This window comes from Schistocerca serialis, chromosome 9 (assembly GCF_023864345.2).
Source record: "Schistocerca serialis cubense isolate TAMUIC-IGC-003099 chromosome 9, iqSchSeri2.2, whole genome shotgun sequence".
Lineage (NCBI taxonomy): Eukaryota > Metazoa > Arthropoda > Insecta > Orthoptera > Acrididae > Schistocerca > Schistocerca serialis.
The window spans coordinates 444,763,558-444,781,706 of NC_064646.1; the positions used below are offsets into that span (position 1 = coordinate 444,763,558).

At 45.2% G+C, this 18,149-nt stretch overlaps 1 protein-coding gene across 1 annotated transcript in view; it reads left to right on the forward strand.

Annotated features, from left to right (window-relative positions):
* The window catches only part of LOC126418758 (vesicular glutamate transporter 2-like), a 237,729-nt gene that overhangs the window by 169,113 nt on the left and 50,467 nt on the right, over nt 1-18,149 (forward strand). The window contains exons 3-5 of the mRNA XM_050085683.1: nt 1,139-1,322; nt 4,234-4,467; nt 9,152-9,326. Coding sequence (XP_049941640.1) covers nt 1,139-1,322; nt 4,234-4,467; nt 9,152-9,326 — 593 coding nt within the window. The remainder of the gene's footprint in view (nt 1-1,138; nt 1,323-4,233; nt 4,468-9,151; nt 9,327-18,149) is intronic.

The following is an 18,149-nucleotide window of genomic DNA, read 5'->3' on the forward strand; positions in this document are numbered from 1 at the left end:
AGCCATCGTGGATTTTCCGTTGCCCAATAGTGAGTATTATGCCGGTTTACGTTACCGCTGTTGGTGAATCACGCTTCGTTGCTAAATAGAACGCGTGCAAAAAATCTGTCATCGTCCCGTAATTTCTCTTGTGCCCAGTGGCAGAGCTGTACACGGCGTTCAAAGTCGTCGCCATGCAATTCCTGGCGCATAGATATATGGTACCGGTGCAATCGATGTTGATTTAGCATTCTCATCACCTTCGTTTTTGAGATTCCCGATTCTCGGGCAATTTGTCTGCTACTGATGTGCGGATTAGCCGCGACAGCAGCTAAAATACCTACTTGGGCATCATCATTTGTTGCAGGCCGTGGTTGACGTTTCACCTGTGGCTGAACACTTCCTGTTTCCTTAAATAACGTGAATATCCGGCGAACGGGCCGGACACTTGGATGATGTCGTCCAGGATACCGAGCAGCATACACAGCACACGCCCGTTGGGCATTTCGATCACAATAGCCATACCTCAACACGATATCGACCTTTTCCGCAATTGGTAAACGGTCCATTTTAACACGGGTAATGTATCACGAAGCAAATACCGTCTGCACTGGCGGAATGTTACGTGATACCATGTACTTATACGTTTGTGACTATTACAGCGCCATCTATCACAAAGTGAAAAAAGTGGTCCAACTAAAACATTAATATTTCTTTACGTACTACACGAATATGTAATAAAAAATGGTTCCTATTTTTTAAAAAACGCAGTTCATATCCCTTTGAGCTATGGCAGCGCCATCTAGCGGGCCAACCATAGCGCCATCTGGTTTCCCCCTTCAAGCTAGGCGACTTTCGTTCTTTGTAGTTTTTTCGTTTGACGCTTATTTCGTGAGATATTTGGACCGATCAATGGACCACCCTGTATATTTCCATTGTTTACCAACAATTTCATACGCAAAAAATAAACGAAAGCAAATTAATTAAGCAATACTAAAGTAACCACTATGCAGAATTTTCATTAAATACAGAAGGTACCGCATCACGAAAACAGAACCCAATAAGCAAAAACGGTTTCACTTTTCCAATGCAATAACCACAAGACGCGGTGGCGCAGTGTCACAGTTTTCTGAGGAGAGCCGCGCCGGCTTTGTTGCAGCGACGTGTGCGCGGACGGGCGCGGCCCCGTGTGGAAGGTGTGGCGGCGGCGGCGCTACGTGGTGGCGCTGCTCGCCTTCCTCGGCTTCTTCAACGTGTACGCGCTGCGCGTCAACCTCAGCGTCGCCATCGTCGCCATGACCGCCTACCGCAACGTCACGCTCGACAACGGCACCGTCACCCAGGTAACGTGCACTCCTCTACTCTCCTGTCCACCCACTCTAAAGCTGGTCATCAAAACTGCGATACCGTTAAAAAAAGGATACATGGAATCGGCATGAAGTGCACTGCATGCGTGAGTTTTGACTGTGCTTCTCAAATTACGTACGGGTCCAACTACTTACGTTCTGTCTACAAGGAAAGACTACACAGGCGGTTTTATGGTTCAAATGGCTCTGAGCACTATGGGACTCAACATCTGTGCTGATCAGTCCCCTAGAACTTAGAACTACTTAAACCTAACTAACCTAAGGACATCACACACATCCATGCCCGAGGCAGAATTCGAACCTGCGACCATAGCGGTCACGCGATTCCAGACTGGAGCGCCTAGAACCGCACGGCCACACCGGCAGGCGCGGTTTTTTGTTCAGAACTCGAAGTTGGTTTTTTGTGAGGAGGTCGCATAATACCTCGTTTAGGAAGGAGAAACTACTATCGAAAGTCAACAGCGACAGGATTGTGACTTGTTTCGCGTTGTTCTCTATCCTACGAAGGTCGTGGGATGGATGGGTTCACTGGTTATAGGAGGCCCATTCTCAACGCCATGCAGGGTATCAGCGGTCCTACACGACTAGCGCCCGACGGGAACGACATATCTCGGTTGTGCAGGATCGTACAGACCCATCATGTACCTCGAGTCACGAAATGGCGTTTGCGAAAAAGAGACATTCCGTAGAAGGAAAACTTTATTCTAACTTCCTTTCGTTACACATTTTTGCATTTTATCGCACAATGACAGACATTTTCGGTCTGCACTGGCCGTCTTTAACTACTGCAACAGTAAAATAGAAAAACCTAATTTAATATCTTAAAACCTACAAAATAATTACCAGCTCTACTTGTGAGTTAAGCAAAGTGCATTTGGGATACGTTGGGGAGACGTACTGCTACATCTCCAGTGCAGCTAGCAGTTGTCAACCGCGCTGGCGGAGGACTGGAAGGCCCACCACGAGAACTCCTTATCAACCCTGTGACCTGCGTGGGAGCACTTTGCAGGGCAAGCTCTGCTGTCCGTCATGAACGCACACCCTATTACGCACCATGTGTCGCCCTTTGTAATTCCCTGGGTACTGTCACGCATCGTCTTTAAACAGAAGTGTCGTTTCTGTTCTTCTCACTGCGTATTTCTTTCAGTTGCCTTCTGCATTGTTCTGTAGCAGTTCCTTCTACAGATGGGCCAAGTTTCATCAAGCTATGTCACTTATCAGTGACATATCCGAAAGGTACTTTCGTCTTTACGTCTTCTACAGTAGTGCACAAACAGCTGATAGTTCTTCTGCCACACAAGATGATGGTTTGTGGATTGGACATGTGAGCATGTTAATACGTCCATAATAATGATGCTCCTCGATCATGGAAAATTTCCCTGTCACCACCACAGGTTAAGTCCCAGTGACCTCACCTTTGCAGAGACATCCACTAGCTCCGTCATTGCAGGAATGAACGTGGCAGGAAGTGTACTTCAAAGGAGAAGAACACGCGCCAAAACACCTCCTACCCGGGTCAAAGCACACACGTGAGGCACTGATTCGAAAAAAAAAAAAACACCTTGTCGCCAACTGATGTGTCTGCCGAAGGCGGCGCAGGAAAAATACCCAAGTATAAAATGAATGTTAAGTTCATTGTATCAGGAGTTAGTTTGGAACACAATAACTGGACACAAATCACTTCTTGAATATTGGAAGAACAATAATTATATCTGATAGCTACAGACCTGAAGATGCCACTGTAAATTGAAAGTTCCATAATCCGACGCCCCTCCACTAAGCATGAAACAATCATGGGCCAAATGGGATGTGCGAGGAGCAAAAATGAAAGTCCTTAAGGGGTGTACAAAAGTTTAAAACAGGCGTAATGTTGATTTAAAACGAAGCGGCCAAGAATTTTTAGATCCATAACTGACAACCTCTGTAGGTGAAGGTTGACATGGACGGCGCCCTCATAGTGGTGGTTCCAGAGTGAAATCCCGATTGTGGGAATTTTTCGCAACTGGCACCTGGCCCAGGGGATTAACTTGGAGTGAACTCCCTGATCGTAGCCCAGGTCCCGGCCTAAATACTGCCCTGGCACCAAAATAGTGCAGGTACTACTTTCGGTCACACGGCCCACAGAGAGGATGAGGCCCAGAGCCAGTGTGGCCTCTGGCAGCACCTAGGTTCTCACCTGGTGGCCGGTTGTAGTACAGCTGCTGCTTTGTCATCTGAAGAGCTATCCCCTGCGAGGTTTGTGCCTGCATAACCCATCTGTGCTGTCGCTTGCTGGCTTGCAAAGGTGCAACATTTCTCTACACTCCATTTGTCACTGTCGTTCGGGCTCAGCATCTGGCACGATGATATTGGGTACACAACATAATCGCTTCTGATTTGCATCGTAGTCGGTTATTTGGTCACACGTTAAGGTAGATGGCCGTGCCTATCTTTCGACAAGATAAGGCACAATTGCATGTCGTCCACAGTGTCTCGATCTACCACGAAACAGACGGTGTTGGCCTTTTGCTCTCGCCAGCACGTTCTCTGGGTCTCTCGCCATTGGAAACATATGGTGATGGATTTCTCACTATCACTCAGCAGCCGCAACGTTTGACGAACTCTGGTGTAGTGTTGAATGGGCGCAGAACGGCGTACATGTATGTCAGTCAAGCTTTGTTCGGCTCGATGCTCTGCAGGGTTAACCACCCCGTTGCTGCCAGCACTATGCAGGAAATCACTCAGTCACCCCTATATTCCCCAAAACTTACCCACCCACAAATGTGATTATGTATACTTCATCCTATATAAGCACAATAAGCAAAACATCCTTCGTGGAACTGCAGTTTTAATGGTCAAATACTTGACACGGGTGACCCTCGGTGAGAAAGCCTCCCCCTGCCGACAGGTGCGCGACTTCGACTGGGACTCTGAGACGCAGGGCGCGGTGCTGAGCTCGTTCTTCCTGGGCTACCTGCTGACGCAGGTGCTGGGCGGCTGGCTGGCGGCGCGCGTCGGCGGCCAGCGCGTCTACTGCATCGGCATCGCCACCACGGCGCTGCTCACGCTCGTCACGCCGCCGCTCGCCTCGGCCAGCCTCTACCTGCTCATCGCCGTCCGCGTCGTCGAGGGGCTCTTCGAGGTGAGTGGCCGCACCTGTCCTGCCTACTGCCGCTCTCCCTGCTCGTGCTGTGGCCTGCACTCCCAAGGCTGCTTTCGTCCACCTCTGCGTGCTAGTCTGCCCTGGGCAGGCCTCTTTGTTGCTCCATAACTTTAGCTGCGACAGGTCGGAGCTTCGTTGCCAATGCTACTATTTGTTGTTGGTAGGTTATGAGCGACCTTGAGTTGGAGGTGTGCCGAGGTAGAATTGTCAAGGACGTTCTCCCAATCGCCTGTATACAGGGTGGTCCATTGATAGTGACCGGGCCCAATATCTCACGAAATAAGCATCAAACGAAAGAAACTACAAAGAACGAATTTTTTTGTCTAGCTTGAAGGGGGAAACCAGATGGCGCTATGGTTGGCCCGCTAGATGGCGCTGCAATAGGTCAAACGGATATCAACTGCGTTTATTTAAATAGGAACCCCCATTTTTATTACATATTCGTGTGGTACGTAAAGAGCTATGAATGTTTTACTTGGACCACTGATTTCGTTTTGTGATAGATGGCGCTGTAATAGTCACAAACGTATAAGTACATGGTATCACGTAACATTCCGCCACTGCGGACTGTATTTGCTTCGTGTTACAATACCCGTGTTAAAATGGACCGTTTACCAATTGCGGAAAAGGTCGATATCGTGTTGATGTATGTCTATTGTCATCAAAAAGCCCAACGGGCGTGTGCTATGTATCCTGGACGACATCAGCCAAGTGTCCGGACCGTTCGCCGGATAGTTACGTTATATAAGGAAACAGCAAGTGTTCAGCCACATGTGAAACGTCAACCACGACCTACAACAAATGATGATGCCCAAGTAGCTACCGTCGCGGCTAATCCGCACATCAGTAGCAGACAAATTGCTCGAGAATCGGGAATCTCAAAAACGAAGGTGTTGAGAATGCTAAATAAACATCGATTGCTCCCGTACCATATTTCTATGCACTAGGAATTGCATGGCGGCGACTTTGAACGTCGTGTACGTTTCTGCCACTACGCACTAGAGAAATTTCGGAACGATGACACATTTTTTGCACACTTTCTATTTAGCGACGAAACCTCATTCACCAACAGCGGTAACGTAAACCGGCATAATATGCACTACTGCGCAACGGGAAATCCACGGTGGCTGCGACAAGTGGAACATCAGCGACCGTGGCGGGTTAATGCATGGTGCGGCATTATGGGAGGAAGGATAATTGGCCCCTATTTTATCGATGGCAATCTAAATGGTGCATTGTATGCTGATTTCCTACGTAATGTTCTAACGATGATACTAAAAGATGTTTCACTGCATCACAGAATGGCGATGTACTTCCAACATGATGGATGTTCGGCACATAGCTCGCGTGCGGTTCAAGCGGTATTGAATAGCATATTTCATGACAGGTGGATTGGTCGTCGAAGCATCATACCATGGCCCGCACGTTCACCGGATCTGATGTCTCCTGATTTCTTTCTGTGGGGAAAGTTGAAGGATATTTGCTATCGTGATCCACCGACAACGCCTGACAACATGCGTCAGCGCATTGTCAATGCATGTGCGATCATTACGGAGGGCGAACTACTCGCTGTCGAGAGGAATGTCGTTACACGTATTGCCAAATGCATTGAGCTTGACAGACATCATTTTGAGCATTTATTGCATTAATGTGGTATTTACAGGTAATCGCGCTGTAACAGCATGAGTTTTCAGAAATGATAAGTTCACAAAGGTGCATGTATCACATTGGAACAACCGAAATAAAATTTTGAAATTTACCTACGTTCTGTATTTTAATTTAAATAACCTACCTGTTACCAGCTGTTCGTCTAAAATTGTGAGCCATATATTTGTGACAATTACAGCGCCATCGATCACAAAGCGAAAAAAGTGGTATAATTAAAAAATTCATATTTCTTTAAGTACTACACGAATATGTAATAAAAATGGGGGTTCCTATTTTAAAAAAACGCAGTTGATATCCGTTTGACCTATGGCAGCGCCATCTTTCGGTCCAACCATAGCGTCATCTGGTTTCGCCCTTCAAGCTAGACAAGTTTCGTTCTTTGTAGTTTTTTCGTTTGACGCTTATTTCGTGAGATATTTGGCCCGGTCACTATCAATGGACCACCCTGTATACTGTAGTCTCCCCTTCACCCCCACGCCCGCCCCCGCCCCCCAAATGAGGGAGTATTTCGGCGCTGCAGAATTATTAGCTGAGAGAAGGAAGTTTGTCTACGGCGGCACTGGGACTTTGACAACCTACGCAGTTCAGTTCTCAAACACAGAACTACCACGGATGAATTAAAACAAGCAAATGAACTGGAACATTTTTTAAAACAGTGATGTTGGTCTGATAATAAGACTGTTCGATTCAGTACCGGTACCTCCTCATTAGCTACTAGACCTGTCTCTCTAATCTTCAACATTCTTCTGTAGTACCACATTTCAAAAGCTTCTATTCTTATTTATCTGATAGTGCGTATTCTCCGAGTTTCATTTCTGTAAAACGCTAGACTTCTGACAAATATCCTTAGAAAACACTTCCTCACATTTATATTTGTTTCTGTTGGTGACTGAAAACCTATGAAGTCGAGATCTTACATCATGGATTTCTAGTCCCCAACATAAACAAAAATTTACAACAGATCGCGTGCCTCCTGGCTGACAATGTCGAAAAACTTTATTTTAATTTATCAAACAGTGGAAACTCCAGATAGGAATATCAACAATGTAGAAAAATAGATTGCCAGTCACTGTAAAGGTAACGCACCAGGTTGGAGACAGGCACAATTAGAAGACACTTACACGTAAGTTTTCGGCTTCAGCCTTCATCGGGAAAAACCAAAGAGAAACCATTCATTCACACAAAGCAAGGACACTTCCTGCACACATTGTGGCTCTGGCTGCCGGGGTTGGCGGTCATATGTGCATGTGGTGTGCTTGCTTGTATGAATGATGGTGTGTTTTTCTCTATTTCTGACGAAGATTGAGGACGAAAGTTTATGTGTAATTGTCTTTTAATTATGCTTTTCTGCAACTTATCTCTAAGGTTTGTAGCAATCTATCTTCTCTTACTACGCTGGTTTAAATTTATATTCTATGTCAATAAATTTATCTTTTTTACAAATGCTTCCCTTGCTACAGCCAGCTTGCATTTTATATTCCCCATACATCGAGTATCACGAGTTATTTTGCCGCTCAAATAGCAAAACTCGTCTACTACTTTTGGTACCTCATTTCCTAAGCTAACCCACAAAGTGTCACCTCTCAGCTCGACTACATTCCAATACGCTAGTTTTTCTGTTGTTGGCGATTATATTATGAATTATTTTCAGTAACTATCCATTCCGTTGAACTGCTCTTCCAACTGCTTGCCCTGTTTAACAGAATTATAATTTCATCGCAAAATCTCAACCTTAATATTTCATCTGTCTCGACTATAATTTGTTTTCTGTCTCCATCGTTTCCTCTAGTGCTTTCTTAATGTACACATTGATTAACATCAGGGATAACCTACAACTCTGCCTCATTCCGTTCTGAACGACTGTTTCTCTTTCACGCCCTCCGACTCTTACAGCTGCAGTCTGGGTTCTGCACATGCAGTATGTAACTTTCGCTCCCTGTATTTGACCCTGATACCTTCAGAATTTTAAAAGAATGTATTGCAGTCAACGATTCGAAAAGGCTTCTCCAAGTATGAAAAACGTTATAATGTAGGTCTGCCTTTCTTACAATTATCTTTGGTGGTAAGGATGAGCACTGCCTCGGATGTTCCTACATTTCTACGGAGCTCAAAGTCGTCTTCTAACACTTTTCCCGTTCCTCTGTAAATAAATAGTGACAGTATCTTGCAGCCATGACTTATTAAGCAGATGATTCGATAGTATTCACGCCTGTCAGCGCCTGGCTTCTTCTAAATTGCGATTATTACATTTTTCCTGAAGTGTGAGAATATATCTCGCATAGCAGGTGGAATAGTTATGTCACGGTTGTCTCTACGGAAAATCTGAATAATTCTGTGGGAATATCTTGCACGCGTCGGAGACACTACGTTATGCATACCCGCCGTTATTTCATTGTTATTGTTAGCCAAGCGGTAGGTTCCAGAATAAAATTTTCACTCAGGATCAGAATAAGCGCTGATTTTAAATTTCTTGGCAGATTAAAACTGTGTGCCGTGGCGGGACTCTAAGCAAGAACCAATGCCTTTTCCGGGCAAATGCTCTATCAAGTGAACTATCCAAGCACGAGACACTGTACCACTTCCGCCATACACTGAATTGCAGCTTTAAGGACAGGTAATGGGTCGTGGTCGGAATGGAGCACTTGCCTGTGGAAGGATAGGGTCCCTTGTTCGAGTCCTGATATGGCAAGCAACTTTCTGCGGAGAAGATTCGAGCGGTATGTTGATAGGACAACTCCTGAGAAACCAAGCTGTCGGTAATTTCGTAATGGCAGCAAGTGTGGGGGTAAACTGCTAAAGGGAGACCGAGGCTTGAATGTGGCCTTAGGTTGCAGCTGTTGCAAAGATAGACCATCGTGCAGAGTTGTACAGATGCAGTGTTGGGACGACTACAGCACGAACCCACTGTAGCGAGGGCAGCGCCTGCATGCTGCGCGTGCGCACCGAGTGACCGGCCACGCTCTCACCCGGCCGCTCGCCTCCCGCGTGCCCGCAGGGCGTGACGTACCCGTGCATCCACGCGGTGTGGGCGCGCTGGGCGCCGCCGCTGGAGCGCAGCCGCATGGCGACGCTGGCGTTCTCGGGCAGCTACGTGGGCACCGTCGTCTCCATGCCCGTCTGCGGGCTGCTCGCCAAGGAGGTCGGCTGGCAGTCCATCTTCTACGTCTTCGGTGAGTCTGGCAGTCCTGCGTACAGCTTACAGTCACACAGCGGCTACTCCGCCACGTGTGCACTCCTATACTCCTAAAGTGCAACGTTAGTCAACGTCCGGCTTAGCTTGTTTCTTGATGCAGGTTAGTAAGTGTTACCTTTTTACAGCATTAAGTGGCCCTGATCTGGTATTTAAAGAATATAACACTACTGGCCATTAAAATTGCTACACCAACAAGAAATGCAGATGATAAACGGGTATTCATTGGACAAATATATTAGAACTAACATGTGATTATATTTTCACGCAATCTGGGTGCATAGCTCCTGAGAAATCAGTACCCAAACCACCTCTGGCCGTAATAACGGCCTTGATACGCCTGGGCATTGAGTCAAACAGAGCTTGGATGGCGTGTACAGGTACAGCTACCCATGCATCTTCAACACGATACCACAGTTCATCAAACGTAGTCACTGGCATATTGTGACCAGCCAGTTGCTCGGCAACCATTGACCAGACGTTTTCAATTGCTGAGAGATCTGGAGAATGTGCTGGCCAGGGCAGCAGTCGAACATTTTCTGTATCCAGAAAGGCCCGGGCCGGCCGAAGTGGCCGAGCGGTTCTAGGCGCTACGGTCGCAGGTTCGAATCCTGCCTCGGGCATGGATGTGTGTGATGTCCTTAGGTTAGTTAGGTTTAAGTAGTTCTAACTTCTAGGGGACTGATACCCTGAGCAGTTAAGTCCCATAGTGCTCAGAGCCAAGAAAGGTCTGTACAGGACCTGCAACATGCGGTCGTGCATTATTCTGCTGAAATGTAGGGTTTTGCAGGTATCGAATGAAGGGTAGAGCCACGTGTCCCAACACATCTGAAATGCAACGTCCACTGTTCAAAGTGCCGTCAATGCGAACTAGAGGTGACCGAGACGTGTAACCAGTGGCACCCCATACCATCACGCCGGGTGATACGCCAGTATGGCGATGACGAATACACGCTTCCAGTGTGCGTTCACCGCGATGTCGCCAAAAAGGATACGACCATCGTGACGCTGTAAACAGAACCTGGATTCATCCGAAAAAATGACGTTTTGCCATTCGTGCACCCAGGTTCGTCGTTGAGTACACCATCGCAGGCGCTCCTGTCTGTGATGCAGCGTCAAAGGTAACCGCAGCCATGGTCTCCGAGCTGATTGTCCATGCTACTGCAAACGTCGTCGAACTGTTGGTGCAGATGGTTGTTGTCTTGCAAAGGTCCCCATCTGTTGACTCAGGGATCGAGACGTGGCTGCACGATCCGCTTCAGCCACGCGGATAAGATGCCTGTTATCTCGACTTCTAGTGATACGAGGCCGTGGGGATCCAGCACTGCGTTCAGTATTACCATCCTGAAGCCACCGACTCCATATTCTGCTAACAGTCATTGGATCTCGACCAACGCGAGCAGCAATGTCGCGATACGATAAACCGCAATTGCGATAGGCTACAATCCGACCTTTATCAAAATCGGAAACGTGATGGTACGCATTTCTCCTCTTTACACGAGGCATCACAACAACGTTTCACCAGGCAACTTCGGTGAACTGCTGTTTGTGTATGAGAAATCGGTTCGAGACGTTCCTCATCTCAGCACGTTTTATGTGTCGCCACCGGCGCCAAACTTGTGTGAATGATCTGAAAAGCTAATCATTTGCATATCACAGCATCTTCTTCCTGTCGCTTAAATTTCGCGTCTGTAGCACGTCTTCTTCGCGGTGTAGCAATTTCAATGGCCATTACTTTATGAAATATTCCTACTCAGGAATGGATAAGACACTATTCGACGTAATTGCGGAAAAAGAGGTTGGACCGCAAAGATGAAGAAGTTAAGAGAGAAGAAGAAAACAATATAGAACTAACGGTGGAGTTTGTGAAAACACCACTGTCTAAAGCAGAAGTAAGTAAGGTCCTAGGATCAGGAAATATACGAATGGAACTTCTGAAATATAGAGGAACTGTAGTGATAAAACAGAACCTTTTTAGGAAAGTAGAGGTGGGAGAATACCCACCCATGGGGTGGAATTTCTCATATATCTCCTAGATATGTAAAGAAGGTGAGCAAACAGTATGCGTCCACTAGTGATGACAGGGCAAGAGGGACACATGTCCCCTCCTGGAATTCTGCTACTGGTCTTGTATTCATTTAAGAAATCTAGCACTGGTTGCTGCGACTCTATTAACCTAGAGATTTAGGGCTGACAAGTAGGATGGAAATACTGTGACTTTAGCTATCACAGTCAGTCTTGTTTTTGCTTTTCATTTGTCACGATCTTCTCGGGAAATTCACTCTTAGAGATACAAATTCTTCAGTCCAAATGGCATGACTACACAATAATGTGACAAACCGAAGAACATCTCTTGGTTCTGTTCCAAACTGTTAAAAGTGAAGTGTATCGGCCAACTGGAGGACGGTTTTGGGAAGTTTCTCACACGACCTAATCGTATATTGCCCCCGGGTATCAGTGTAGCGAAGCAAGCCCACAGAAACAGGGCTTTAGAATCACATTTTCTTCAAAATCATTTACACAAATAAACATTAAGACATGCAAACATAAAGACGAAAAAAAAAGATGTTTGCATATTCTGCTGAGATATGCTCAACTATTAATCGTTTCATGCTTTCAGCCAAATTTACTTCCTTGGGCACGATACGTTTCGAAACGCATTGAATCAATTATACAAAAAATGACAATTTCAGAATTTTTCCCTCTCTTGGATAAATTTCTGTGGACACCCATGTCTGCGCAAATTATATGGGAATAAATGCTATCCCAACAACAGCTTCTTTCCAGAATTTTCCGTAAGAAAATGATGTAAAAAGATGTGTCCACTTTATGTGAAGAGCAAAGGGGTTTCCGGTTCAAAATGATTCAAATGGCTCTGAGCACTATGGGACTTAACATCTGCGGTCATCAGTCCTCTAGAACTTAGAACTACTTAAACCTAAACTAACCTAAGTACATCACACACATCCATGCCCGAGGCTGAATTCGAACCTGCGACCGTAGCGGTCACGCGGTGCCAAACTGAAGCGCATAGAACCGCTCGGCCACACCGCCCGGCGGGGTTTCCGGCAAAGACGATCGAGTCTCGATAACATTCAATGTATCACACAGTTACTGAGAAAATGTAGGAGTAAAGATGAAAGCGTGTAGATAACCTTTGTGGACATGCAGAATATCATTATGGGAACTATCGAGACTGGCTATTGCAAAAGAAGAATGTATAAACCTGGTTAAAATGTTATACAAGAACAGAAAAGTAATGATTAATATTGGAAACAACGTTCGCGAAGTATTTACTTGGCAAAGGTCTGAAACAAGCTTGTGGGATGTCACCTACTTCTTCTAACATTTACTTGGGTCAGGCACTGAATAGATTCTGTAGGAAATGCTGAGACATGGGAATAAAGAGTGGTGATGATACTATCCACTCTTTTTTGTTTGCGAGTGACCAGGTAATATTCTCTGAAGATGAAGAGGATATGGGATAAAAGCTGAAAAGCTCAAGGAGGAGTATAGTAAAAGGGGTTATAGTAAAAGGGGTTTCGGAATCTCTCTGGACAAGACGGAGTGCATGTGTGTGGGCAGGGCTTCGTGACAAAGGACGCAGACAAAGGAGAAATAAAATGCTGAGGAAGCTATAAATGTTTCGGAGCAATAATAGATAGCTAAGGTTCATGTGCAACGCTATCAGTTCGAGAATATAAGTGGGCAAGAGAGAGTCTCGGGTTTTGCATAGAATAGTATGAATTACTAATGTTTTTCAAGGTTCTGGGGTGTAGTGCCGGATCCAGTCGTTGAGGTTCACGTTATTTCGGTGAATAACCATTCCGCCATCATGATGTGGTGCTGATGGAATGATGTGTTTGCTGCGTGCTGCCATTGTTTATGCCTTGTTTATGCCTGCCAGTCCAGAGTTCGGGTCTCACAGCTCGCCCCCCCCCCCCCTCCTCCTGTGCTCGGTTGGTGGGAGGGGGGGGGGAGAGGGTGGTTGCTGTGTAGCAGGGGAGAGTCCCAGAAGCCTTCCGCTCGCCGCCCCTGTCGCATCTCACGTCCGCTTCGATCGAGCTCAGTATTGGCTCCCATGTCTTGCTTATCTGGGAGCCATGTGCAAACGGACTACCTAAAGAGATGTCTGCAGTTAACGAGGCAAGATAGGACACGAAATGAGGAGGTACGGAACAAAATGCAGATAACATGCTCTATAACAAAAACTTTGGGAATACAGCGAATCAGTGGTACCGGCACGTATAACAAATATCCGACAATAAGTGGCGAAATAAGGTTTTAAACTACGAGCCATCCGGCACAAGAAGAAGAAGAAGAGGAAGGCCAGTGCTAATACAGAAAAAATACATAGAGTATGCAGTAGAAGACAGAAATCGAGGACCGGATCACTGGTACAAAGGGGCCTGTGGTAGTGGAAAACAACTACCGCATAGAGAGAATCGCCGAAGAAAAAGAAGAAGAAGAAGCAACCGGACTGTAAACTTCATTTTCTAACATTGAGCTGTATTAAAAAGAGAAAATGAAACAGGAAACCTAATTCGAACCCACGTTCACAAAAGCACAGAAATGATATGTCACCAGGTCAATGGGAAATGGTCGCCAGTCCAAAGTGATTTCAGAGCAGTTACTAATAAGTTTCAAAATTCAGAAATGAAATATAAACTCTTCATACTGATTAAACGATACCAAGTTAGCGCATCAATCACTAACAACGTTTACAAAATTCCCTCCTGTTAAGCATGATCAAGTAGCAAAAACTTTCCGACTGTAATGTTTGCTAACTGACCAGCTTAATACAGAACATTTTTAATGAAAATTATTAACCACTGATAAACACATTGCCTAGAATATGGAGACTCTGAAACTATTATGGCAACACTTTTAGAAGCACTTTTCATACAATAAAGTGTATAGGCACTAAGGTACATTTTGTAGGACTTATTTAAGCAAAAATATGCAAATTTAAAGCGATCCCCTGTGAACCATGGACTTTGCCTTTGGCGGGGAGGCTTATGTGCCTCAGCGATTCAGATAGCCGTACCGTAGATGCAGCCACAGCGGAGGGGTGTCTATTGAGAGGCCAGACAAACGTGTGGTTCCTGAAGAGGGGCACCAGCCTTTTCAGTAGCTGCAGGGGCAAGAGTCTGGATGATTGACTGATCTGTCCTTGTAACACTAACCAAAACGACCTTGCTGTGCTGGTACTGTGAACGACTGGAAGCAAGAGAAAACTACAGTCGTAATTTTTCCCGAGGACATGCAGCTCTACTATATGGTTAAATGATGATGGCGTACACTTGGGAGATATACTTGAGAGCAACTTTATGGAAATTGAAGAGGACACAGATGAAGATGAGATTGGATACATGATACTGTGTGAACAATTTGGCAGAGCACTGAAAGACCTAAGTCAAAACAAATCCCAGGTAATAGACAACATTTAGTTAGAACTACTGATAGCCCTGAGAGAGCCAATAACGACAAAACTCTTCCATCTGGTGAGGAAGACTTATGAGACAATCGAAGTACCTTCAGATTTCAAGAAGAATACTATAATTCAAGTTCCAAGGAAAGCAGGTGCTGTCAGGTGTGAAAATTACAGAACTATTTGAATAAATCACGGTTGCAAAATACTAACACAAATTCTTTACAGAAGAATGGAAAACCTGATAGAAGCCAAAATCTGGAAAGATCAGTCTGAAATCCGGAGAAATATAAGAATACGCAAGTCAATATTGACCCAACGAGTTTTCTTAGAATATAGCTTAAGGAAAGGCAACGTTGACTGGAATACAGTCTTTGAAATTCTGAAGGTAGCATGAGTAAAATACAGGCAGCGAAAAGCTAATTAAAACTTGTATAGAAACCAGTAGGCAGTTATAAGAGTTGAGGAACACGAAAGGGAAATACTGGTTGAAAAGGGAGTGAGACAGGGTTGCACACTATGTGATCAAGAGTATCTGGACACCCGGCTAAAAATGACTTACAAGTTCGTGGCGCCCTCCATCGGAAATGCTGGTATACAGTATGGCGTTGGTCCACCATTAGCCCTGATGACAGCTTCCACTCGCGCTGGCATACGTTCTATAAGATGCCGGAAGGTTTCTTGGGGAATGGTAGCCCACTCTTCACGGAGGGCTGCACTGAGGAGAGGTATCGATGTCGGTCGGTGAAGCCTGGCACGAAGTCAGCCTTTCAAAACATCTCAGAGGTGTTCTGTAGCATTCAGGTCAGGATTCTGTGCAGGCCAGTCCATGACAGAGATATTATTATTCTGTAAACATTATTGTTATGTAACCACTCAGTCACAGGCCGTGCATTATGAACGTGCTCGATCGAAATATACAATCGCCATCGCCAAATTGCTCTTCAGCAGTGGGAAGCAAGAAGGTGCTTAAAACATGAATGTAGGCCTGTGCTGTGATAGTGCCACGCAAAACAACAAGAGGTGCAAGCACCCTCCATGAAAAACACGACCACACCATAACACCACCGCCTCCGAATTGTACTGTTGCCACTACACACGCTGGCAGATGACGTTCACAGGGCATTCGCCATACCCACACCCTGCCATCGCATCGCCCCATTGTGTACGGTGATTCGTCACTCAGCACAACGTTTTTCCACTGTTCAATCGTCAAAGTTTATTGTCGTTACACCAAGCGAGGTGTCGTTTGGAATTTACTGGCATGATGTGTGGCTTATGAGCAGCCGCTCAATCATGAAATCCAAGTTTTCTCTACTCTCAAATAACTGTCATAGTACTTGCAGTGGATCCTGATGCTGTTTGGAATTCCTGTGTGATGGTCTGGATAGAAGTCTATCTATTACACATTACGACGCTCTTCAACTGTCGGCGATCTCTGTCAGTCAACAGACGAGGTCGTCCTGTACGTTTTTGTCCTGTACGTGTTCCTTCAAGTTCCCACTCCACTATCACATCGGAAACAGTGGACGTAGGGGTGTTTAGGAGTGTGGAAATCTCGCGAGCAGGCGTATAACACAAGTGACATCCAAACACCTACCAAGCCCCATTCTGTTCTCTCACGATGTCTAATGACTACTGAGGACGCTGATATGGAGTACCTGGCAGGAGGTGGCAGCACAATGCACCTAATAACAAAAACTTATGTTGTTGGGGGTGTCTGGATACTTTTGATCGCATAGTGTAGCTTATCCCCGATGTTACGTGTAGTGTTGGCAGAAGACCCAACACTGTGTTGTTTGAGGAGGCCGAAATGCACGCTGTTAAGCTCACGCAAACTGTCGTGAGGTCTGGAACAGTTAAAGGAGTTGAGTCTAGTAATTAAAGTACGTAGTTGCTTGAATACTTAACTTTAATCCACAATTGGTGAACATCTCTCGTTACTGTACATGCTTCATTAGATACATAGCAAAGAATAATGGCGCCTTGCTAGGTCGTAGCAAATGACGTAGCTGAAGGCTATGCTAACTATCGTCTCGGCAAATGAGAGCGTAATTGTCAGTGAACCATTGCTATTAACGTCGGCTGTACAACTGGGGCGAGTGCCAGGACGTCTCTCTCTAGACCTGCCGTGTGGTGGCGCTCGGTCTGCTATCACTGACAGTGGCGACACGCGGGTCCGACGTATACTAATGGACCGCGGGCGATTTAAAGGCTACCACCTAGCAAGTGTGGTGTCTGGCAGTGACACCACATTACGCAATATGTATATTGGGCTGGCAGTGAAGGGGACTAAAGAAAAGTTTGGAGTAGGAATTAAAGTCCAGGGAGAAGAAAGAAAAACTTTGAGGTTTGGCGATGATATTGTAACTCTATCAGAGGCAGCAAAGAACTTGGACGAGCTGTTGAACGTAATAGACAGCGTCTTGAAAGGAGGATATAAGGTGAACTTCAACTAAAGCAAAACAACGGTAGGGGAACAGCGGTAACTGAATTTAGTTGAATTAAATCACGTGATGCTGAGAGAATCAGATTAGGAAAAGACACACTTAAAATGGTGATGATGCCGAAGTAGAGAGGATATAAAATGTAGGCTGACTATGGCAAGAAAAGCATTTCTGAAGAAGCGGAATTTGTTAACATCGAAATAAATTCAAGTGTCAGGAAGTCTTCTGAAAGTATTTGTATGGAGTGAAGCAATGTACGAAAGTGAAAATGGACGAGAAACAGTTTTGACAAGAAAAGAATAGATGCATTTGATATGTAGTGATATAGAAGAATGCTGAAGATTGGGTGCATGGATCATATAAGTAATGAGGAGTATTGAATAGAATTGGGGAGAAAAGAATTTGTGGCACAACCCGATTAGAAGAAGGGATCGGTTGGTGGACAATGTGTGAGGCATCGAGGGATCACCAGTTTAATACTGGAGGGAAGCGTGGAGGGTAAAAATTGTAGTGGAAGACCAAGAGACGATTACAGTAAACAGATTCAAAAGGATGTAGGTTGCAGAAGTCATTCGGAGATGAAGAGGTTTGCACAGGATAGAGTAGCACAGATAGCTGTATTATACCAATCTTCGGACTGAAGACTACAACAACAACAACATTTTCTGCAGCTATTTTCTTTTTATATTAAGCCAACTAATTTATATACTACAGTATCTTTCAGACTAACTGAAGAAACTGTCAAGTCTTTCAAAACGCTTTAATTGTTAGTGTTAGAAGAAATCAAATATTTAACTTCACTTTTATGAACACTCAGAAACTTTCCATATCGGTAACACGACTCTTATGCTGGTTACGTTACTTATGTCAAGGATGTTCTCTTAACATAATTGCTTCTAAATTCACACTATTTTGAGTCACTCCA